This window comes from Zonotrichia leucophrys, chromosome 2 (assembly GCF_028769735.1).
Source record: "Zonotrichia leucophrys gambelii isolate GWCS_2022_RI chromosome 2, RI_Zleu_2.0, whole genome shotgun sequence".
Lineage (NCBI taxonomy): Eukaryota > Metazoa > Chordata > Aves > Passeriformes > Passerellidae > Zonotrichia > Zonotrichia leucophrys.
Genome location: NC_088171.1, coordinates 132,836,172 through 132,861,215, shown reverse-complemented (window position 1 = coordinate 132,861,215; position 25,044 = coordinate 132,836,172). Strand labels below are relative to the sequence as shown.

At 39.5% G+C, this 25,044-nt stretch overlaps 1 protein-coding gene across 4 annotated transcripts in view; it reads right to left on the bottom strand.

Moving 5' to 3' along the window:
• TRIQK (triple QxxK/R motif containing) overlaps nucleotides 1–23,799 on the bottom strand; it is a 58,468-nt gene extending 34,669 nt beyond the window's left edge. Inside the window, exons 1-3 of one of the 4 annotated variants that reach the window (XM_064706517.1) lie at nucleotides 23,726–23,790; nucleotides 21,700–21,795; nucleotides 5,794–5,874 (exon numbers count right to left, since the gene is read on the bottom strand). In XM_064706517.1, the coding sequence (XP_064562587.1) occupies nucleotides 5,794–5,854 (61 nt within the window). In that variant the 5' untranslated portion in view covers nucleotides 5,855–5,874; nucleotides 21,700–21,795; nucleotides 23,726–23,790. Of the gene's footprint in view, nucleotides 1–5,793; nucleotides 5,875–18,476; nucleotides 18,582–21,699; nucleotides 21,796–23,099; nucleotides 23,418–23,725 lie in introns of those variants that run through there. The other 3 variants (XM_064706516.1, XM_064706518.1, XM_064706519.1) reach the window with 3 other exon arrangements.
• Between the last annotated feature and the right edge of the window lie 1,245 nt (nucleotides 23,800–25,044).

The window sequence follows — 25,044 nt, the reverse complement described above, 5'->3', positions numbered from 1 at the left end:
CAGACTGAGTCTATGTCTGCCCAACAAATGAAAACTAAATAATATCCTCACATATGTAAGTACATATCCAGATCTGCCATCACCTTCTATGCTCTCAGCCAAGGCAATAAAACACAGCTCTGCAGCTTTGGACTTACAAAATATGTGATCACAAGCTGCATGTGCTTAAAATTCGTCATCAGCCTTCACAGAACATATTTAAAAACATCCCAATCATCACAAAATGTGGATTAAATTAGTATAGCCAGACTAGGCTTTGCTTCACAGCAGTGTTTTCCTCAGCTGCTCCTGCTTCAGTTTCCAGAAAGTGATTCCACTGGCATAAAATTAAAATCAAAACAGCACTAACTGACCAAAGGATATAGTTCTTTTTTTTTGTGACACCAAATTCATTCTTCATAAAATCTCCTCCCAAGAAAAAGGAACTACACATGGTATCAGTGGCCTATTGCTGTGAAGTATACAACTCAAATTCCAAAACTTGCCAACAGTCACACATAATAGCAAAAGGAATGTTTTTTTTCCTACTTTTCTTTATTATGTGCTTAGTAATAGGTTTTTATTAGAAAAATTCAAGACAGCAAATGTAATGTTTCATATGCAAAAAAAAAGGTACACCAGAACTGCTATTTCTGGTTTTCTTTTTTTTTCCAATATAAATAAACAGTAGGAGAAGACTTTCTGAGTAGCCAATATTTGTTTCCCCTCCTTTCCTTTCCCACAGTAAAGAGGTGACTGACATTAAAAAAAGGGAAAAAACCTATGACTAGTTAAAAAAATAGACTGGAGAAGTTTTATTCCATTGACATCTGTCCTGCTACATCTTTGCTTATGGCAGAGGAGAGCCATCTCAATGATGTAGATGTTGCCTTCTGGTTCCATTCCTTTTCTTAACAGACAAAAGATAGGGGAATTGCTGTTTTGTGAGAAACGGGGAAATTTTGAAATTTTCAGTACACATTCAAAAATGTCCAAACATTTTTTGCTGTTGCTATTATTTCAGAAATTATATATGAAATTTTCATTCTGATAAGTATTTCCTGATCCAAAACAACCACATTTCATGTCAAAGTATGCAACATATTTCAAATAAAAGTATCAAAATGTAACATTTTCCCTCTTTTAAAGCTGAAAAGGAAGGCTGATAGTGGCCAGGTTTGTCTGAGTATGCAATGGCACTACTCAGGACAAGGAAGATAGAGGCACACTACGTTCATAAAAACACAGAGAAGGTAAACGGTAAAAGAAAACAGAAAAGTTGAAGTGGTAAGAGTAAAGACAACTCTTTAGTAGTAGGGTAGGTAGAAATGGCAATCTGCCACAAGAAGGGCTTCTCTATGGAGACAAGAAAACAGGTCCATGCTCCAGCTGGTAGCTGGAGGTGGAACCCCAGAGATGTTCGGGCCACCACTAGTCCCCAAGCTCTTCTCCATCTCAGAGCTACAGTGACATCACAGCATCAGCCCTAGGATGAGGCACCTTTCTTCTGGACAAGTCAGTGTTCTCCACACCACAGACATATGTCACAGCTGAGACATTCACGATACACAGAGCATCACCATGCAATGTCAGAAGGCTTTTAGCATCTGCCCACACAGACTAACATCATATCACTTCAGAGGGCTACAGGTGTCTGCCCTTCCTGTTCTTTAGCCCAACCTTTTACACTTTCACCTTACATGCATTGTACCCGTGTGCCTTCTGTTCCCTTTGGTGACTGGTCAGTGCAGCTCAGCATTCCATGGCTCATTGCTGTCAATGCTGTTCACCTGCTTCTCACAGCTGCAGCCCACTGGGGATGAGGCTGGCTGCTGCCTCACTCCCAAATTCCATCCAAATACCCATTCCATCCAAATACCCATTCCCATTTTCCATCCAAATACCACAAACTGTGTGCCTACATACCTACAAAGCCCCAGCTTTAGCCACAAAGTTTTATCTGTTAGTTCAGGTGGGCACTGCTCTTTCTCCTCCTGCGCTGCCACAGCAGGACTCAGGACTCCTACCCAGTCCCCTTCCCTGCCCCATGGCTCCCCATGTGTGATGCCAATGAACACCACCTCCATCACCAAGTCACCGCTCTCACTCTACCAAAGTGAGTAGCTTTGTGCTTTCCAAAGTAAAAAGAGAACACATTTTCATTCATAACTTTTACTCCTTCCCAGGGGATGTGAGGAGCCTTATTTGCTCCAAAGAACCCCCAGGCTATGCCTGTATAAGCTCCAGCTCCAGATCAAGCTGGCAAGTCAGGAGATATAGAACAGACAATAGGCAGACCTTTGAGTCTACAAATTGAAGGTTGAATGATTGGCAAACAACCTCTCCTCATGAAAAATTATGCTACAGCAACACAATAGTAATGGGAGCCAAAAGTATGTCTATTCCTGATTTGTAGACCAGGTTTTAGTTATGCTATAATCCTCTCAGTATGCCTGCTTAGGATCCCACAATTACACAAGTCATGAACACTACCCACAAATCCTGCAGCTTCCATGCCGAGCAAGTGACACACCAGATGAAGAAGGATGGAAAATATACATGTGGAATTGTTCTGGGAACTTAAAGCACACATAACAGTAAACAAAGCAAATATGGTACAAAACCTGTTGCTATTTTCACAGCATTTGTGGAGCTAAGCTGCATAAATGCAGAAGGATGCATACTGCCTCACACCTTTCCTCAGATTCCAGCAAATTAAGCACAGCAGCACAAACAGCAGCAGGGAGAAGGAAACGCCTGCAGAAGAGCTTCCCGTTTGCTGCTGCACTACAGGTACATATCCAAATATGTATGTGAGAGAGAGATGAGCAAGAAGTGTTAAAATACTTTTCCTCATGGTTTCTTCTACAGCCTTGGCTGCTCATGGAGATTTGAACAGGGAGAGATGCCTAGGTGCCATCCTCCCTCCTCCAGGTACAGCTAAAGTCAGTTTGAAAAGGTTGCTATGGTTGTCCCTGTCCTCTTGGGCTAGGCTTCATGAAGCCATTGCCACTTTGGTCTGAAATAACTAGAAGACTGTCTCTGCTCCCCACTGAGAAGGCAGTGCCACTGTCAGATACTGGAGCACTAGCTTAAGTGGCACTACAGACAAATTTTGGCTGGTGTCAGGAGAGATGGCTGAAAGCCAGCTGACAGGGAAGAACAGTATCAATCTCTGTGCTGGGGGAATCCTCTGAAAATGCTACTGAAGCAAACAGCAACTGCTAGTGGCACAGAGGCAAACAAAACATGAGTGATCCTGTTCTCATGGAGAAGAGAAAAAGGCAAACGGCTGAACTGAAGTAATCAACATGAACTTGAACCATGGCACAGGGCAAACATGTGGCACGCCGTATGGAAACTCAGAACAAAACAGAAAGCTTGGAACAAAATGAAATTAAAAATCTGCTTCTATTTCAAATTACTCCACTAAACATCTAACTGAAAATTGTGTTGGAAGTTGATATGACTTTGTGACATGTTGTTCCTTGAAGGCTGCCATTTTCCATCCAAAAAAAGGTATGAAAAACGTTTCAATCTGGTTACCTTCTATCCAGCAAGGCTAGAAAACATTAAGTTGTAAGCTAAAAAATAACATCACACCATTAGTCAGCACAAAATAGCTGTTCAGCCAGCATCTATCATAATGTTTTCAACAATTCATAGATACCAAATGCCTGGAAAAGAAGGCCAGTAATCACTCCAAGCATGGATTTTGAGCTTTAAATGTATTTGATGAATTAATTTTTTAAAGATAGGCCCTGTGCAGCCTCACTTTGCTTACTGTTTCTAGATATAATCTACCTTAGAAAAGGTGACCAAATGTCCATCTCCAAAACAATTGAGCCTGGGTGCTCTGTGTTCTGAGGGATCATCTGTTGAACAGCTTAACACTAAAACATCCCTGCAAAAGTATATAAGTGTCAAATCTAAGTCATACAGAATGACTGCATTTAAAACAAAATCTTTCTGTGTAATTTCTAATAAGTATTTGAATGAAATCAGGCCAAGGAGAATCAGGAAGATGTAAAATGAAGAATCTAGAGCATCTCTCCTGTGAGGAAATACTGAGAGATCAGAGAGTACTTACCTAGGAGAAAAGAGTAGGTTCAAAGAGGATTTCATCAGTGTATAGAAATACTTGAAGAGAGGGTGCAAAGAGGACAGAGCCAGGCTCCTCTCAGTGGCACTCTGTCACAGGACTAGCAATGGGCACACACAGAAACACATAAGAAAAAACCTTCTACTTTGAGGACAGTCAAATACAGGAAGAGAGGTTGTGGAATTCCTATACTTGGAGATATTTAAAAAACATCTGAACACTGATCTGGGCAACCAGCTCTAGGTGGCCCTGCTTAAGCAGGGCAGATGGATGAGATGGCCTCCACTGGTCTGTCAACCTCAACCATCCTGTGACTAATGGATGAATTATTACCAGTTATGCAAAACTACATAAGAACAAAAAAATCAAGCAGTAATGACAAAAAAACCCCACTAAAACCCAGAAAACAACAGCACTTTTATATTCATTAGGGCAATATTGGATTGTATTTGTCAATAATACACCTATTTGTCCTATAATACACCTAATGGCGTAATGAGACTAGAGGGCTCACTCCACCAAGCTCAGCTACCAGGCCAAAAGATAGCCCAAAATGGTTACACATAAAACTCAAACACACCTGCAAAACTTGAGTTTTAAATCATATCCACACATTTTCAAACTCACCCTCTTACATCAATTAAGTTCAGAGAACTGATTTCCATTGGTAAATGCTATAGTGGTATCAGTGAATGACCAGAGTAGGAACTGAAACAACCATTATCAGAGCAAAAGGCAGAGCACAGTCTATTCATGCTCTTTGTTCTCTAAGGAGTATTACAATCACAGAAACACCTCCTAAGTTATGTAGTTTATTTGCCTGCCAGCATGAGATTCTTCCCTACAATAATTTTTAACACTTGTTTTCACCAACTTAAGAGCAATGTGTCTAAAGAAAATGAGTTTACTATGAATGCACCCCCATAACCCTAGCTCTTTCACTTTGAGAATGTACGTTGTAAACAACCTTTTTTCCCCCAGATACTTGTTTTCTGCATATTTAAACAGATGTGTGGGCTTAGCAACTGTAAAACAAAGTCATTTACTTAAATAACTGTGTACAGATTAAAGTATTTCATTTTATATATAAACTTTCAAAATACTGTGACTCTTTTACAGAGACAGAATCCTCATATATGGATTTCAAAAATAACTCACCTTTGCATTTAAGCAAAGAAAGCGGGATTTGCATTTGCAATGTATCTACATGAAGGTACATGTGTGCATGTACATATTTTGTATACATTTACCTAAATAAGTATTAGTCAAGGATAGAAAAAGTCCTAAGGAAAAAAATTACCATGTTTAATACATCCATTAGTGTGAGAATAAATGCAGTGATACAATGCAAAGGTCTGTAACATTCAGTGTATCAAAAATTGTTATGAATGAGAAAAGTATCTAGTTAGAAATGCCCATATATGAAATTAAAGACAAACAGGAGAATCAGGAAAGTTCCAACAGGTCAGAAATATTGTGAAGCCACTTTGCTGCAGTATTTCACTAGTGTTTCCAAACACACAGCATATACTTTATCTGAAGTCACTCAAAATACTGTCTTCAGAAAGCTGAATGACTTACTCAACAGCATTTATAAAATGAAGTTTTTAAAGAGGAATGCTACGTTTTGTTACTAGTGGGCCTTGCTGGGAAAAAAAAAAAAAAGTTATGTTTTTATTTTAAGCACACAAACTTTTCTTTCAAACTCTTACCTATTTGTTTCCTGTACTGGTCAACAGGAGTCCTTGATGTGGAGGCATCTTTTCTACCCATTGTTTTCAATCCAAAAATCACTGTCAGTATCAAAAAAAAAAAAAAAAAAAAAAAAAAAAAAAAAAAACAAAAAAAACAAACCAAAACAAAAACCACAACATTATTCCTAAATAAATTACTAACAAAATCAATTGCTTATAACATCAGAAAAATGGTAACAAGCAACATTTACATGATTACACACAAAGACATAAGCCTTCCCAGAGTACAATGAGACACTGGAGTTAATCATCACTATTCTGAAGACTATTAGATACATTCTAAACATACCTTTTTCTCCATTGCATGGGTTATTACCATTACAGAATGCCTGTTAGTTTGAATGAAAATAAAGAAAAAAGAAAGGATTTAAACTGATTGCACTGTAATTCAGCATTTGGTACCACTGTAATTCAGCATTTGGTACCACCAATTATATTCCTATATAATTTATTTCTTTAATAAACCAGGGAGTGAATATTGTGAGCTGTTTCCATTATTGAAAATACATTTACACCACACTTAGGAGTCAGAGGCAGGATAGGCTGTGTGCATCCACAGGTGAAATTGCTCAGGAAAACTACCTGCAGACAAGCAGATACCTAAAATACAGCAACCCCACTCTCTCTTATTTTCCTGCCATGGGCTCTAGATATCTGTGAATGAATAGGAAATGGAGAACAAAAGTGAAAGCTGGGGCTGTATGCATTTTACACCTCTCAGGCATGGTATTGATAGTTTAAATTACCTTCATTGCATTTCAGTAACAAGCAGCCAGATTCTTGAATGGGATTTTCATGTTGCACAGCCATGTTGCACACATCCTCACAAGGAGGTGACACTAGGACTGCACAAGGAACTGCATAATCATCCATACAAAGATGTTCCTTCTGGTATACTGGCATTTCCACACCATTCTTGTAACTGAACAAGCATGATCTGAACACTGCTCTAGTAAATTCCTGATGTATCTTTTACCATGTAAAACCTTATGGTTTTATATTCATCCCTCACAGAGCTGCCTCTCAAACGGCAGATACTACAAACACACTCATTTCATCTCTTTTTCCCTGGTTATGAAATTACTGGCTGTTACAGTCATGCTTATTGCTCAAAACACTGGGATTGAACCATTTTAGCAGGGCTGGAGACATTACTCACCACAGTGATGATAAGCCCCACCATCTGACTGCCTCTACAACACAAGAGTCCCAACATAAAAACCCACACTCATGAGAGACATGATGTTTTCAAGAAGTGTCAGATTTACTGTTCAAGCACTGAAGATGCACAGCAGCCAACCCCTGCCTTTTCCCAACTGGCCCTGGTGAGAAGCGTGCCAAGGGCAAACTTCGGCTGAATCATCCTGGGTAGCCACAAACCATGTGCAGATTGTGCACATATGGCCATGGAGTTATCTGCAAGAGCTGTACTTTTTTGTTAGGCATAACCAGCTGTGCTACAGCAAGACAAGAGTCCCTGGTTGCTGCCAAGGCACACTTTCTGGGAAGTGCAACCCTGGAGGGCACTGAGATGCCAAATCACGGCCCAAAAAGCATGCCATGGCACTGCTGAACACTACTGCCAGCATCCCAAATTTATTTTCTCCATAGCCTCACACATGATTTAAAATATAGCCACAGAAATGATGCCCACTAGTTATTTGTGCATTTTAACACCACAAAGTTTATTATTTTATTTTTATCTGTTCATCTATTATGCTTCACAGGATTGGGATGTATTTCATAACATTCACATCATAATAATTAGAATGGAAAAATAAAAGTACAATTTGAACTTTCAGCTAACTGAGGAGGCAACAGATACATTTTTACGCTGCAAAACTAGATCTTGGCTTTTTTATGCCACTGCTAAGAGACTGTTTTGACTTGCCTTTTGCAATTTCCATAGTATACTAATGGTTTATAACAAAACATCAGCTGTGAAAGATGTTTGCAGTTTTAGCAATGCCAATACAACAGAAGAAGAAAACACAGGCAAAGATTATTTCCTGACTTAAAATAAGCCACAGAGATACTGGTGTTTGCCTGTGTGGCTCAGTGTCACCAACTCTGGCATCTAGAACCTTGAGTCCTCTTTGTTCTTCAAAGGGATGCAATCATCATCATTCATTCCCACTGCTTTGATGGTTACATAGCAAATGCCTGAGAAACCCATGGAGACACTGGCACACAGAGCCCAGCGTCTAATAAGACAGCTATTTGCATAGAAGATCAGCCACAATTTAGAATGTGTTGTGATAGATGTGGAAAGGGAATAACAGATCTATACTAGCATGTTTGAAACTGAGATTGTTTTCACAATTTAATTCCTTGGGGACTATGGCTCATCACCTTCTCTTGTAAAGAATCCCACATTCTTGGGCAACTTGCCATGAGGTAGATTTAAACTAAAATATGGATTAATAAGAGGTAATATTTATTATTTATGAACCTTGCTGTAGGAGTGGTTTTCAAAGCAACTTTCTAACCATTTTTTGATTTAAAAAAAGCCTGAAACCTTTGCTGAGTTACAAAACTAATCTTCCTCATTTAAAATAGGAGTGGTCATCCTACAATAATTGGTCATCTTTACTGTAAAAGAAATTTACACTCAGGTCTCTGACCCTTTTGCTGCTTCTGACAGCAGCAAATGGAGGATCTTCTGGAGATTCCTCCTGTATTTCTTTGTCAAACCCAAGGGGTGGGCAGTGCACCATGCTGCATCATGCATCCCAAGCCTCAAATCCCTAAAGTTTTAATGACCACACAACCATTTAAAAAACCATGTAAAGGAGCTTATCACTGCTTTTACTGAAAATAGTTGACAAGTAATTTCAGATAATATGAAAGCAATGTGAGCTGTCCTCAACTTTCAAGCTTTTATAAAAGATGGTCTTAAGAAAACAAAGTGAGGCCCCAGTGATTTTTTTTTTTACTTCTGCTTCAGAGATGCTACAAGATTAAAAGACATCTTTGTTTTTGTGGTATCCTTCACAATTTTTCACCCCCTTTGGCTTTCCCTCTAGTAATTCACCTTTGAAAATTACCCATTCTGAAAAACCGAAAACTCTTCTTTTACTCTTAAGCAGTGGCTGATAAATTGCTTGTTATAACCTCTAACTGTCAATAGCATTTGGTGAGATAAAAATCAGTCCTAAACATCCACTCAAGGTCTGGCTACACTTTAAATCCCAATTCACTGTTCTTGATGTATACATAGCACTTTCTGCACCAGTTTAAAAAAATTGAAGAAATTACATTAATTAAATAGAAACTTACTATAAATTACTTTAGATATACTAATAAAAAATAAGAATAGGATCTATATATATAGAGATTGCACTTTGTACATTATTGGTGCAATACAAATAACAGTGATAAGCCTTAAAATGTATACCAGTGCACACTCACAAGACATGCATATCTGCATGTGTATAAACTTTCCCAGCATGGTATCTGACAGCATGCCTGCATTCTCCCACTAGGTTGCCTAAATATTAACAGTGGGCACATTAAAGAAATAATCAATGAAATTACTGGTTTTGTAGCTGAGATATAGTTAGTCAGCTGAGAGAAAAGAAATATAACTTCAGGACAGGAAAGAACCACTACAGAATGTAAAGCTACTGAACCAAGTCTTTGGCATCTGTATATATGCAGAAGTTCCTCATCTTTAATTGCAAATAGATATCCACCTTAAACATAATTCTTTTTTTATTTGTTTTGTTGGATGTAATGCAGGTTGATCATCTGAACTCATAAACTGATTCATTTAAAACATGATTCAAAGATGCCATGAAAACTTACTGATATCATTGAAGGAACTGGTCTTCTCCGAGTTAACTCCATAGCTGATAGTTTAATAACTAATGGACAGTAAAATATTTGCAAGTTACAAGAAAGCAAAAATAGCCTTTTATCTACCTCAGGTAAAATTCAAGGAGCACATCAGATCATCTGGAAACATCAAGTTATCTCAAAGAACTGGTAGCACTACATTTAAAGTGGGAAGCCATCTGCACATAGGTATTTTGGAAATTGTTGCTGCTGGTTATTATAATTGGCTTTTTTGTTATTGTACTGCTAAAGTACAGTAACTAAGGTCTGTCTACACAGCAATGGAAGCAGCCTAGAGCTGCTAAAATAATGTAGATTAATTATTTAACCATACTGTAGCCAAGAAAAAGAATTTAAAAATCTTTACTACTATTATTACCTTAAAAAACAAAACTTCTACAAACAAAATACATTCGTGTTCTCTTGGTAAGCCTTACAGTAGTACTCCATTCCTCTGGAAAGTCTCTCTCAAAGAATGAGACTATTATTTCCAAGGAAAGAGTCCCCTGCCCATGCTGCTTCTTGCAGAATCTATCTCTGCTTCATCTGGGGATTTATTTATTCTTCTGTTAATAAAAGAAATGCAATACTTTTTTACTTAATTTAACCTTGAAAGCAGCAGAGGTGATTTAAATTTAATTAAATTTAGGAAAATTAATCAAAAACACAGGATCCATAACTCCAGTCAGAACAGATATTAAAATAATTTCAACATTCTACACAAGGAGAAGAAACACTGTATCACATCCCAAGATTCAAACCATAATAGGAACTACAACTTTTACTCAGACATATATGAGGCTGTTTCATAGCTTCATGTAAACACTAGGAACAAAACACACGTTACTTCCAATTAGTACCCTCTGCACTACAGGGAAAGGAGATGCTCTGTTGTTTTTTAGCTATACAATACCTACAAACTACATGAAATAAGCTCTGCATTTATTTAATAAAAGTAATAAACAGGTAATAGTTCATAGGAATTTTGAGCATATCCTCATGAATATTTCCAAATCCTAAAGCAATATATTCTGAAAAACTAATTTAATCAACAACCCAGATTAGTCCCTAAATTTCAGGAACATAAATCAGACACACAAGCTACACAGGAGATCATCTCCACTCCCTTTGCAATGGGCAAAGAAAGAAATGCAATAGTTAGGAGTCCAAATCACCTCTGGCAATCTTGCTTTCTTGTTATGTTCCTAATTCTCTTCAGAGTGCCTAAAATTTGGTGGGATTATTTACACCCAAGTATGTGCATTTTCTCATCTAGTGAAGAGTCTACATAATTTTGCTAAACATGGAATGTTTTTAAACATCTGAAGAGTTGAAAAGATTATCCTTAAATGTACCACAGCTAGGAAAAGAGTGAACATTTCAAGGGTGGCAAAACCTGAATAAGATTTTTTTAAAAGGACTTCATATTTATGTAAAATTGCTTTCTCAAGCAAAAATAGACTATTAAAATTGTTAAAAGGTTCCTTCCATTCCCAGAAGAGTACAGTTTGCCTCTGCTTCTACAGGATGAAAATGCAGTAGGCCAAAACACACTTATAAAAGCACTACTTACCCAGAAGAGATCTATTTCACAATGGGTATTATTCTTACTATAAAAAATAGGAAATTTTGCAGAAGAATATTCCTAACTGTAGTGATTCTATACACCTTACATTTTATTTTCATTATTAGGTTGTTATGCTTTCAGAAGAAGATTCCCTACTTACTTCAGAGATGTGTAGATCTATAGCATGTGTGAAACATATATTCAATTTAATATGAAGATAGATCTTCATCTGAATGAATTTAATGTCCAAAGAGGAACTTTCCCCCCCTCATTTTTATTAATCTATGATAGCACTGATGTGTCAAGAAAATATCCTTAAAGAATTTCATGAAGGGGAAAAAGCACACACATAGCTCATTTCTGCCTTGCCAGACAGTTCAAAATGCAGTACTTCACAGAGAAAAGAGCAATCTCCACTAAAGGGAAAATTACACAATAATTGACACCATATTTCAGAGAAACAGGAATCTGTCTAAACATTTTTTTGGGGGAAGGAGAAGGACATGGGACTATGGTAGAAATCAGAGCTAAAATGGATAGAAGAATGGACACCCAGACCACCCCATTGTCCAGAGGCAGATCCACCAAGGATGGATACAGCTTCCATGGGAGCACCTGCAGACGCTGTACAGACACCTCTGCTGCGCGAGGTGTAGGGAGGATGTCGCCACCATCACCCCACAAAACAGAGTGAAGCACAGCTCTCTGCCTCAAGAGTCAGAAGTTCATAGAGTCAAGAGCAACAATGAGAAACAATTATTTGCTCTGTCTCAGTAATTGACATGTCAGCAGAGGACACTTCTGCAGTTCAGTTAAATCCCAGGAATTTTACTCCCTCTTTGATCCCCACCACATACCCCTTCAGCACTCATTTCCTTTGATGAAGTAGGGACTAACTTAAATAACAGTATAAAGACAGAGGTTAAAGACCTTAAATTTTAAAATCAGCTAAGTCTGCCTAAGCACTTCACTTCCAGTAGGTTACGAAGTTGCCATTCTCAAATGCAATAGTCCCATATGGTTTTACCGAAGTCTTACTCCAAAGCCTCAGAGACTGTTTTGCCCTCCTAGGTGTTACAGCAATGGAAGAGTGACTTCTTTCCCTTCTTCAAATGAGAAATTAAGCCCTCTGTTCTCCCCTCTTTAGTTGTGGGAACTGACAAAAGTTCTATTTTTCCTAAATGCTACTTCTTTCCTGGGACTGCCACAAGCCATGGCCTTGCTATAAGCCTGAATGCTTCAATTACACACACTTGTTAATTTCTCATTTGCAGAGTTTTAAGCTTAGGCTCATTTTTGATGGAAATTAAATTCTGGTTTCTTCCTCCAGTGAGAAGAAGTATTTAGGGATTATCCTTCCCTTTAGTATATCCATCTTAAACTACAGTTCTCAACCATCCAGAGAACAGTGATTCACAAAGTTTTCAGTATTGCAAAATGGGGTAGTGACCTTTATTGAAAATAAATCTTGTAACTTCTAAAGTTATTCATACACACAAAAAATTTGGAACAGGTAGCAATTTCATATTTATCATGCTTTTATTTCTACGTTGCCTCTCTTTTCACTTGCCTTACCTTAAGACTACTAAAACCAAAATATTTCAGAGCAAATTATTTAAAAGCTGAAATAGTTTTTTAAAGTAATATATCAGAAGTAATATATCAGAAGACAGTTTGAAACTGCTGTAATTTTTCCTTTCTTTTCATGCTCACACTGTTTATAAAAAACCCAAACTTTTTAAACCATGTGAGGTTAAGTCTCCATCTAATTTTTCTCCATTAATTCTAACATTGATATCCATTTTCCTTGAATATGCCTATCATTCAAGCAGAAACGCAACTCTTGGCAAATAAAATTATCTTAATAACTGAAAACCAGAAGAAAATATAGTCACAAATACATCATGCAGGCACAAAGCTGGCAGGCACACAAATGTGCCCTTCTCTAACATATTTCACTGTATTATCACACCATGTCCCATCATACGACTTCAGGTCATAGTAATTGCCAGACCTGGTCACCATGTTTATGGCCAAATGAGTGCTTCCCTTCTTACCCTGAGCAAGCCTGAAAAAGTTGAAAGCACTCTACAAATGACAGCAGCAAATAATACTTGAGTCCACATAAACCTAATCATAACACTTCAGCAAAACCAAATTATTAGTTCCATTACTAAACCTGGTGTACAACAAGACTTAAAGGATAATCCTGGAGGCCCAAGGGCCTGCCACCAGAGCTGTAACGCCTCAGCCCTGGAGAGGCTGAAGCAGGCAATGAGAAACTCCCCTCTAAGATTAGGGTCAGAAGTGCCTCCCTCCCATAGGCCTCTGCAGGGACATGGTAACGTCTCAAGTTCTATTGGTTTGTGCAGCTGTTCCACCCCAGTTCAACCCCCATTCTCACACATCTGTGAGAACTGGCCCCAGTTTGCTGCAGGGTCCCACCCCTGTTTCCCTACTGGTTCCCCTGGTTGGCTGCCCCCCGTCCCCCACCCCATTCACCTGTTCCCACTGGTCCTTGACGCTCAGATCGACCCCCTTCCCCCCATATAAAACCCTGTGCCATCAGTCCACGTTTGTCTTTGTCCCTGGACTCCCTTTGAAGGAATAAGAAGCTTTCAGATCTCTAAAGAAAGACCTGTCCTTCACCACTTCCATCAGCCATGGTGGCAAGCACGCTCCAGGCCCCGAAAGCACTGTTCGCTCTCAGAAGAGCCCATTGAAGCTCACCACTTCAGGTAATCTCTCCATCCAGCATTCAAAACAAATGCACATTTTTTTCCTTTCTCTGAAGCTACTGCAGCTCAATAAGTATTAAAAAGGCTGATCTCTGAATGAAGAAAAATAGTTTTGTGGCTTTTTTTTTTTTTTTTGTTTCACATGCTGTATTAAGCATTCAGGAAAGCAATTCAGCTTTAAAAATAAAAAACAAACAACATCTAGTCTAGTCACCAGGCAAAAGAAAAATGAAGTATAAGGAGTTTTAATTTGGTGGGTTTTGTACTTATGTTTTCCTCCATTACTCAACAGGTCATCAAAGACAGAGCAATCACAGACTCCGGTTAGAAGAGACCACAGTGGGTCACCTGGTCCAACATCCCTGACTGAGGAGGGTTTTCCTGCAACACATGGCATAGAACTGCATCCAGATGCAGATCTTCCCCAGAAAGATCAGAACACAAAGCTGGCAGGCATTTCATCAGCCTTAACACAATGTATCTTTTTTGTACTTTCTTTCTTTTAAATTGAGACAAAAACCAGTAAATAACCAGTAGCCAACTTAAGTATTAACAGAAAAAAATGTAAAGTTCAGCCCAACACCACTCAATAATGAGCTTAATAGTCAGCCTTAGTGAACACAGACCCACAGATGTTAACAGCAGCATTTTCGAAAAACCAAGTCCTACTTGGTGTTGAAGGATTAGGCCATAAGTGGGTGAGAAGTTTAATATGGCTTAAATAACATCAGCTCAGTAGTTTCCCAAGTTCTTGAAAACAATAGCCCAAGCACACTCTCTGCAGATTTTATCTAAATTGCTCAAGACTTGGCTCTCCTGAAAACTACCTAGAGATCCCATTAAAGGCAATGATTTTTAAGATAAAGAATAAAGTAATAGCTTACATGATACCATCTCTTTGGGAGCTTTATGTTGTATTTGGGCAAAAATGGGAGTGTAAGATCATTGATATCTATCTACAATCTGAACCTTGAACAAAGACTGAATTAAATGAATGGATCAAAATCAGGCTAAAAACTTTATATGCACCAAATGAAAAAATAAGCTTTGATAATCATCAGAAAACCTGGTAAACTGTTTCCTTGCCTCATTTTAAGGCAGAGAAATTTGTGGAGTGCAGTTGGGAAGAAAGGCAGCAAAATGAAAACCCACCAACCAGCAGAAAACTATCAGTTGAAATAGAAAGTCATGTGAACAGCTGAAGATCTTGGATGAAACCATTTGTGCAAATGCCTGTTTGGGCTCTTTTCATGGCTCTTCCCACTAATGGGAACAGGGTGGGAGGAGACTACAGCCCCATCTCTTCCCTCTGCTCCGGAACAGCATGCAGGTGTGTGTCATAAGGAAGAGATTTCGCTTCAGGGTTCATTGTCCAGAAGAATGCCAAAAGAAAAGATGACACTGAGACAGAAACATTAAAAAAATATTCCTTTTGTTTTGAGTCATTCAGCATGAATGAAATTTTATTTACCATAAAACTAGTAGTAAAATACAAAATTAACGCTTTTTTATGGGTGGCTGCTTTAGAAGATGGCTCATTTTTTAAGATCCTGAATTCTAATGCATTAAAGGTTGGCCTTTTCTGGCCTAAAAGATACCTCTGATGAGAGATTCCCATACGTCAAACTAGTTACAAACAAGAGAGTTTTGAGACTGCTAAAAGACATCATTTGAAAAGCAGTTTGTGAGCATTTCTTACGGAATCTAGCCTGAGATAAAATGGCAGATGACAATCCACTCCATTTGCTCAAATTTCCTGAGTGCTTCTCTCTAAGCACTAGGGAGTCCTTGGCTGACAGGACAAGGGGTTTGCACATGCCCTCGGTTAGAGTCAAAACAGGATGTGTGCTTCTGCCATAAGGTTTTATTAGGAGAAGGTGATTGCACTGCCTGAAATCTAGCCCTGGAAATGACATACAACAATGAAAAACCTTCTAGAGCATACAGTTAAATGAGTTCAGTTAAGAACACACCAACATCACAAGACACTGCAGGTCTGTTCCCTTCTTGCTACAATTGCCCAGTCTGGCCACTACTGTATCAACAGCAGTACAGCTCTGTAAGTAGCTATAAAAGTTTAAGGAGAGCTGGGTCAACTCTGAAAATGAAGCTAAATTGCCTCCTCTTTTACCTTTCAGAAGACTTTATCCCATGCACTCAGCTTTGCAGGTGGGTCAGTTGTTTCCATACTGACCTATAGATTTATTTTAATAAGGTAAGTAAATAAAATGTGTAATAGTATAGTACAAGGGAAACACCCTTCCAGCTCTTCACTACTTCCAGCAATGTGTGTAAATGTGAAGGCTCAAAACCAGGAAAGAGACAAGTTTGTAAGAGAGTCATCACCCTGGGCTTTTCCCTACACACATTATTCCCTCCCCTTCAAGGTCCCCTCAAGGTACAGTACATATTCTATAGTGCCCTTCTATGGTCAGGATACAGAATTGAACCAAGCTTATACAATATACATTACTTGTGTGCAATAAATGACAGAATACAAATGCTTTGAATTCCTTACTCTGCATATATGGCTATGTTTTAGTACAGCATCCACATTTACATCATAATTTCCATGGGTCTATATAAACATGCATGAAGATAAACAGGCACTCTTCCCATGCAGAACTGTAAGAATTCACCCAGAAGCCTTGCTCTGTAAATTATTTCAGATGTATTTTAATGAAGCCATAAAAGATATTAGCAAGTGTGCCAGGAACTTTAGTTTTAAATTATTATGATCTGTTACTCTAACAGAAGTTATTAGTATTATTTAACCCCACTGGTGTACTTAAAATGAAAATAGTTTCAAGTTTTTTTTTCAATAGGTTTTGTCTCTATAATATTTTTTCCAGAACACTCTTCCTGTTTAGCCTTCTGGTCTCTAGCTTTGTATACAGATAAAGACACCAAAATAACCCAGGCTTTCAAATTATCCTATCTTTTATAATAAAAAGTAAGCATCAATCTAACAATGCTTTATTAACCTTTTCATTCCAAATTACAGGAAGATTCATTCATAAATTAAATAGCATGTAAAAAATTCCAAGGAAAGCACCATCCACCCTTGCTTTTACCATTTCATGATTTCAGAACAAAAAAAAACCCCAGTAAACTATTAGCTGCTGCAATTCTTAGCAGCACCATTAAACTAATACTCAAATTTGTTGAAAAAACATATTCTTTAAAGCTTTTCATGTTGCATATATATATATATATATATACAACAAAACAGAAACAATGCTTTTCATGTCCTCTGCAAAGGGAAGAAATGACAAATTCAAACAGATTCAGCATAGCCTTGCCTGGGACACTAAACAGTAGGTATGCAGGAGGGCCTCTGCAGCAACCAGGTGGGAGGGAGAGCTAACAGAGCTGGCCAAGGTAAGGCAGATGTGTGGTCAGAAACACCACAGCAAGCGTGCACCCAAACCCACCTCCCAAGGGCAGTTCTACGAACAGAACTAAGTCTGTTCAGGACCTTCATCATGCTTTCAAATTTTTCAGGGCATGTTTTCCATCAAAATAAAACTAGATGCAACGTTCCCACACTGGTCTTATTATTCAAATTATGCTACTACCTCTTTTAGGCAGCACGTTCTTGACACTGCCCTGCACTTGAATCCCCTTTGTCTACAGGACCTTCCTCACAAACCTCTCAGTCTTTCCTCAGCCACACCTCTAGAAGATAAGAATTTTCCATTCTGCATGCACATCCAGCATTCCTTGCTCCTTGGCACATGCACATGAACTACATTCTAACAGACTCATGTTAACATGATCTCAGCCGTGCTCTAAACTTCATCCTTTCTTCATGAATCCAGCAATCACTGAACTATTCATCCTTTGCCACTATGCTTGTATGTTTACACACAGACAACTGACCAAAACAACATGCACATCACACCTGATGCGAATGCTGGGACAAGTCCCCACAGGCTCTCAACCATTGCCAGTGGCCTCCCAGCCATTACTTCAGAGTGCTGGCAGCTCAGCAGCTCTTTATCCATTTTATTGTTACTGTACAGTTTGAATTTTAGAATTAATTTTAGTTGCGTAACAATAAATCAAGGACCTAACCAAATGTTAGCTATATAAATAGTGTGCTTTCGCTTTGACAGCCAAGACACAAAAACAAAGCAAGTAATCCACTGCTTCAGGTTAACAATTTCCTTTTGGCAAGAGTCTAAGTAATACAAAACTGGTCTAGCAGCAAAGTAAGTGATGCAATCTTAATTGGAGGCAGTGTAACCAGCTCCTCACACAATGAGAGCACCACACTACCTACTAAACAATTTCTATAGCATATATGTTACATGAGAGATCTATGGTTTTTAATATAAGCTTTTAGGCATGATCACTTCTAAAAGCAGACAAAAGTCAGAGTTTAAGCAGAGGTGGTGATATGGTAAAGCCAAGCTTGGAAATATCCTCCACACTGACTTGATACAATGACAAATTGAAAATATAGGTAATTTAAAAAAAAAGAGTTTTAAACATACTCAACTCAAAACCACAGAGGAGTCTCTTCAGCAAGCCCTGGGTATCTGAGAGGCTTTAAGATGTTGCTGGCCCAGGTGCTTAATCTCCTGCCACAGTTTAGGAGGCTGTATGGAAGGACAACAAAAGGGGATATGTTCTGTGCCCAGGTCTCAGGATCTGATTTCCAGCCTCCACATCAGCACACAGCCCCCTAAAAGGAATGTGAGCTCAGGTGAGGGAAGTGAACTGAGGTGCAGGTATTGCTCCTCCATACAGACTGCAATCTCAGGGGTGGGGAGAAGCGACCAGCTGGCACCATCTTTAACTACAGCATTTAAGTCTTCTAGAGTACATCTGTCAGAGCCATTTGTGAATAAATTTCAGCATAAGAGTTTGTAGAATTGAGAACTTCATATGTAAAGATTACAATGAAAACACAACAGATAAAAGCACAAAAAGCTACACAGGCTGATTGATAATGTAAATGTGAGAGGGAATTATCATGGGTAAACGTAACCTTTTCCTCATTAACACCACACACCACAGCCAGGGAGAAAACAACTGAGACTTCGGAACCTACTACACTTGCAAGCCAATCTGTTTCCCCAATATAAAAAACAGCTCATGACATAAAAGGTTATTATTTTGTTTCACTATTTATTTTAACAGAAATACATGAGAATTAATTTAGCTTTCTGGCTAGAGGCAAAAAACTGCAGACAATGCAACCCCATTTTTAATTTGCTGTCTTACCTAAAACTAGAAATAACAGCATTAAAAAGTGACAACAAATTTGTGTAGAAAACTGTGTGCTTCAGCTTGCCCTCTGGATTTTAACTTTCCAACTATCATTCCCAACACTAACTTACTGCCATCATTTGCTCTTTTCCCCTCTCATATTTGTCCTTTCTGCCCGTGACTTCTCCACCATAAGTTTCTGCTGTCAGAAGGCCTTTCCTTATTTATTCATTTTACCAGCTCAACGTCTAGCCCTGGATTTCTACTGCAGCCTTCCTTTCTTATCTCCAATCCTTCTTTACAAACCCTTCTGGGTTTACATTGGCTAATTCATCAGCCTTTCTTCCCAATTCTGCCTCTTTTTTGATTGTAAATCACACTCAGTGAAGGATGATGACAAGAACAATCACAACGTATGAATGAACAATATTTTGATGATGCATGTATTATATTTAAAACTGCAAAAAATCTCGGGACACAATAAACTGTATTGTGCAAAGCTCCACTGTATCACTGCAGTGTGTGTTTAGAAAGCCAGAATCAAACTTAAAAAAATCACTAATGATGACTTTTGCCCTGTGGCTAAAAAAACGCAAAACAAGTGAGAAACAAAGGAATTAGCACCGTCCCTGTCAGGAATGCCTCAAGTATTTACTCAACTCACTGATTACAGGGGTGTCTGTGCACAGCTAGTGATATAAAAGCACCTGGGATTCCATGACATTTTCCCATGACCTTCAAACAAAATTCTAAAGAATAAAAATGTATCAGGAATCATCGGCTGTTGCAGATAATTCTGCAATATTAAAGCTGCATTAATGCAAGTTCTATTTGAAAACACAAATGCAAGAACACACACTGCAAACAGACATTGTTCTTCCACAGCCATGCCAGTGACCATCTATGTTTGTCATTACAGCAACAACAGCTGCTTACTCTACAGCAAACACATTTTTCTAGAACTACCTTTCTTTCCTGTTTTCTTTTCAAAAGGAAAAGAAATTGTTACCTGCTTACTTTGTGTGTCAAAAAATACTTCAAGAATAAACCTGATAATTAAAGAGTTATAACAGACACTGTTTCTTCATCTCCTCTACCAACCATGCCACAAGGTTTATGTTTTACATAACACTGCACTGATATCTAGGATCATCAGGTTAGTTAACAAAAAGCAGTTCACTGTGCCTATGATTGATCAACTATGGGACTATTAAAACATTAAAAATGTTAATCTTTGTAATAATCTCCTGAATTTTTTTATATTAATTTAAACCATGGATCATTTTAATATTTAATCATTGCAGACTTCACTTGGAATGAGGATAGCCATTCACTGAAAAGCACTTCATTTTTTATTTTGAAAAATGATCAGCTAGTATTTATTTTGTAAATCTCTTCACATATTTTCCTCAAGCAAAGTAAACCTGCAAGCAAATGAAAAAATCCACAAGAGCAGAAAAATTTAAGGCAGAGCTTGGGTCAGAAAACATTGACTCTCACACTCCTGTTTCCCAGGAGTAACTGCATTACAAGAGTCGTACTGTATGAGAGTCAGAGGACTGGGGGAGACTCCTACTGCTAATGGAAATGACTGCCTTCTTTGTCTACATCTTACAATCACCTATGTTGCATTCTCTTCACATATCTCCTAACATGTAAACATAATAACTCACTTTTTCTTCACAAGTACTTAACACAGTGATTTTTAACAAGCAATCCAATTCTGGAGCATTAGCCCAACTCCTATCCTCTCCTGTAATTCACAGCTTGCCTTGCTTAATGCGAAATTTATATTAATATGGAAATATCCCAAAGAAAGAAACCCAACAACTTCCTAGTCATGATAAAAACTCACAGAAACTCTAAAATTCTAACTGTGATTAACAGTAACTATTCTTCATGGTATGAATTAATTTTGAAAAGTACTTAAAATTATCTAACCAAAACTAATTCATGGTCTAGAGAAACAAATTTCACAGAAAAATTCAAGAACAGTATCTACACTGCACTGCAAAAATAGAATCCAAAGAAAACAACTCTTGTCTTGTTTTCTGCGTAGGGTCTACTAAACCTGGATGTTCTCTGGAGCTACTGTCATAAAGTACACCGAGCTTCAGGTGTCCTTTACACTGGGCTGTGGGAATTTGCCTGAAATATTTGAATTAAGTAAATCCTAAAAATACCCTGAGTGGTACCAGAGGTTAATGTATTAGCTTACATGACTAGACTTCATTCTGTATTTTTGACCAATAGTGAGGTAGAAGATTTTCAAACTGGCACATAAACTGGCTTCCTAATCTGAAGAGGCTGCAGAGTCTAACAGCAACAGCTACGAAATCCAGAACGGGCAGAAGGGAGTGTAGCAACTTCCAATGCACATAAACTTACTCTGCACAGTTCAAATTCATGGAAAAAAGACCACAACTAACCAAGCAAAATCAGCAGTAAAGGCACTGCCTTTACTCCCCATTTTATGAAGAAAGTATTTATCTCCTTGTGTATTACCTTTCACTAAAGTATGCTCTTAAGGAACAATGTATGGAAAAATCCTGGTCATTCAACGTGATACAGTAATAAACTCTGGAACTCAGTTGCTTGTACCTGAAACAGAAGATATAGTCCTGTTTATATGACTTTATAAAAGCCACATATATGTCCTTGTACAAAATTCAGTGTAAGACTTAAAGCTAAATACATAAGGAAATTTACCACTGTTGAAAGGCATCTCTGCTTTAGTAATGTGATTTGAAGTAATCTTTCAAAACCTAGATATCTGAAGAGATCCCACATTTGCATTGAGAAAGTATTTTCTGTATTGTTTTTGCAAATACAAAATACTACATTAAGCACAGTAAATTAGTTGTAGGACATTGTGGTAATCTCTTCTTGGCTACATAAATTCACAGAATTCTCAAGACTGTTGATGGACCTTCTGAGGCCATCTACTTGCGCTCATCTATTCCTGCTCAAGCAGGTTTAGCTAGATGACTTACTCATAAATTATATCTGAAGTAGACTTACATCTTTCCAACTTTCACAATGACATATAAGTCCTAGAGGATAAATTGTATTAATGAATGATGAAAGACAATCATGTCAACAAAAAAACTGGCCACATTTTTCTTTAGGCAAGCAGACAAGCTATTTTCTGAGCAATGGCTTGTCTCCAGCCAGTTTTGTACCAAAGAGTGAAGTGATTCAGCCAAGGGTGACGTGCCAAAATGCAGTACTTAAGAAATGGTTCCATTTTCCCTGCATTTGTAGAATTTAGTCTATCTCTTAAACATCATTTTATACAGTTTTCCACTACAGAAATACATCTTTAATAGCAAGTACGCTTCCATTCTGATTAGCTCTTTAGGAACAAGCCTGGGCCCCACAGGAAGGAACTCAAAACTTATGACATGCAATTGAATTACTGAGTGTGAAGGTGTGTGCTGCATATACAGCCCAATTACACCATAGGCTCTTTCAGAGGGGGTTTCTGATACTACTATGATCTGTCCTTGTAACTGTGTGGGCTGATGGAAGGTGGAGCAGCTTCAGAGCCACATCAACAGTGTGGCAGAGAATCCCCTGCCAACACTTCACATTTAGAAGCTTTTGCAGCTCACATATTCTCACATATTTTTGTCCAGGATTTTCTGAGCCATGACCAGAGCCCTCTGCAGAGAACACAAAGAAGTCCAATGTACCCGGAACACATCACGCCTATAAGGCAAACATAGCCAGCTCAACACTCCGGGTTGGATCAGATTTACTGCACACCCACAGCCAGCTGGACACATCCAGCAGCACTACACGGCCCGGTCTCACTGCACGTGGGCGGTCAGCACACACACAGCAGCGCATTGTCCAGCTCCAGACACCCTATAACCTTAGACAAGACAGAGCTTCACACACACACGCAACGAAGACCGGCAGCCTGTGAGCAGTCGTGCTCACGATGGAAAACCGTGAGCTATCTTCCCATGGAGGCACTGCAGGCTTCGGCCAGCTCGGCCCCGCTGCGTGCCCGGGCCAGGCCTCGATCATGGCCCCGCCGAGGACACCTCGGTGAGGAGTCTGTTTCCCTTCAGTGTGGCTGCCTGGTCAGGGTCGTACTTCTTCGAGCACGGAAAAGCAGCCCTGGCAGTGGAGGGGACCCGGCACGGCGAAACGCAACATCAAAGGCCACCACAGGACAGCGCAGCACGGCAGCCATCCATCCCGCCCACGCCCAATATGGCGGCCACACTGCCGACCCTCTCCCACCCCAGTCCCTCCAGCTGACGCTCCGGGGGCGGGGCCGCCCGGATTGACAGCACGCTCCGGCCAATCGCGGGGCCGCGCGCTTCCCGCCGGCCAATGGCAGGGCGGGCCCGCGGCGGTCAGCGGGCCGGCCGCGCGCGCGGCCGGCGCTCGCGCTCCCGGCCCGCGGGCCAATGGCGGCGCCCCCGCGGCGCGGGAGGGGCCGGGGCCGGGGCCAGGGCAGCCCTTTTCGGACCCGCCGGCCGCGGCCGCTCGCCTGCCCCGGGACGCGGCGCGGTACCTCGGGCCGAGCGGCACAGCTCCGCCTCCTTCCTCCTCCCTCGCCGGGGCGACTTCCTGTGCTAGCGGGGCTCCGCCACCTCCTGCCCGAGCGTCCCCGCCTCCCAGGCCCGCCCGCTGTGCCCCGGCCCCGCGGCGCTTGCGGCGGCTCCCGCTTGCCTGTGGCGCTCAGTGTGCCGCAGGGTTTCCCAGGGACGGTGCTGGGTTCCTCCAGACTTGTAGAGCGAAAAGCAATTAGCCACTTTCACATTGTACAATCACAGGATGGTTTGGATTGGAAGGGACCATAAAAATCATCTAGTTCCAGCACCCCATCATCACAAGCCAAGTGGGAACTTAGATAGAAGTCCTAAAACCAAAACACATGGAAAATTATGAACTCCCAACAGGTAATTCTGCGGATACCTTGAGATGGTGCTGGGTCTTCTGCAACAGATAATTCTTTTATTTCTGTGCAAGAAGCAAGCCTCTGACTCTCAACAGTTTACTGATTAATGTTGAAAGTGCATGCCTTGGTTCTTGCGAAATGGCACTTGATGACCAAGTGTAGCACTCCCTTGTAAGGAAAGATACACAGAAAAAGAAATACTCGAATTTGTTTACCTCTGCAACTTTGGAAGTGAAAGCCGTACAGAGGTGACCTTTCCCATCTTTCTAGATGATATGCATATACAGTGGAAAATGAGCTTGCAGAGAAGTTATTACTCAGGGTTTGTGTCTTGCATGCATACCAAACCACAATTTTCTCCAACCATTTCTATAGCAAGATTAATAGGTGTTTTAAATGATACGGCTTCCATAGAAGAATAGCCTGTCCTGATTTTGAGTCATGAGACAAAATACCTTTTTTGTAGCTTTTTCTTTTGTCAAGAAATCTCACACTGAAGATGTTTAACTGCTTCGAATGTGGCAATTCACTGGACACAACATTACGTATTCTTCCCAAGAAATCTTGTGCCTCTCTGGGACTGGAGTTGCTACAACCACCGTGGGCGCCTTCTGATTTTTCAGTGTTCAGATTTTTCAACAATAATTTTATTTCATCCATACTCCTAATGGTAGGGCAGAAACTCTATATGTGTGAAATATTTTAGTATTTCATTTTGATTCCATGATTGTTCTAATATGATTCACTTAAACCCAAGTCATGATTATGCTCATGGATTTTTGCATATGGTATTATGAAAAAAACAGCAATCATATTTAAACAGGCATTACATGGGATTTTTGACTGTAGAATCACAACCAGAAAAATTCCATGAAGAAATATCAGGATTAGTGTTCTTGGGTACATTATTTTGTATTATCTGAACCACTGCT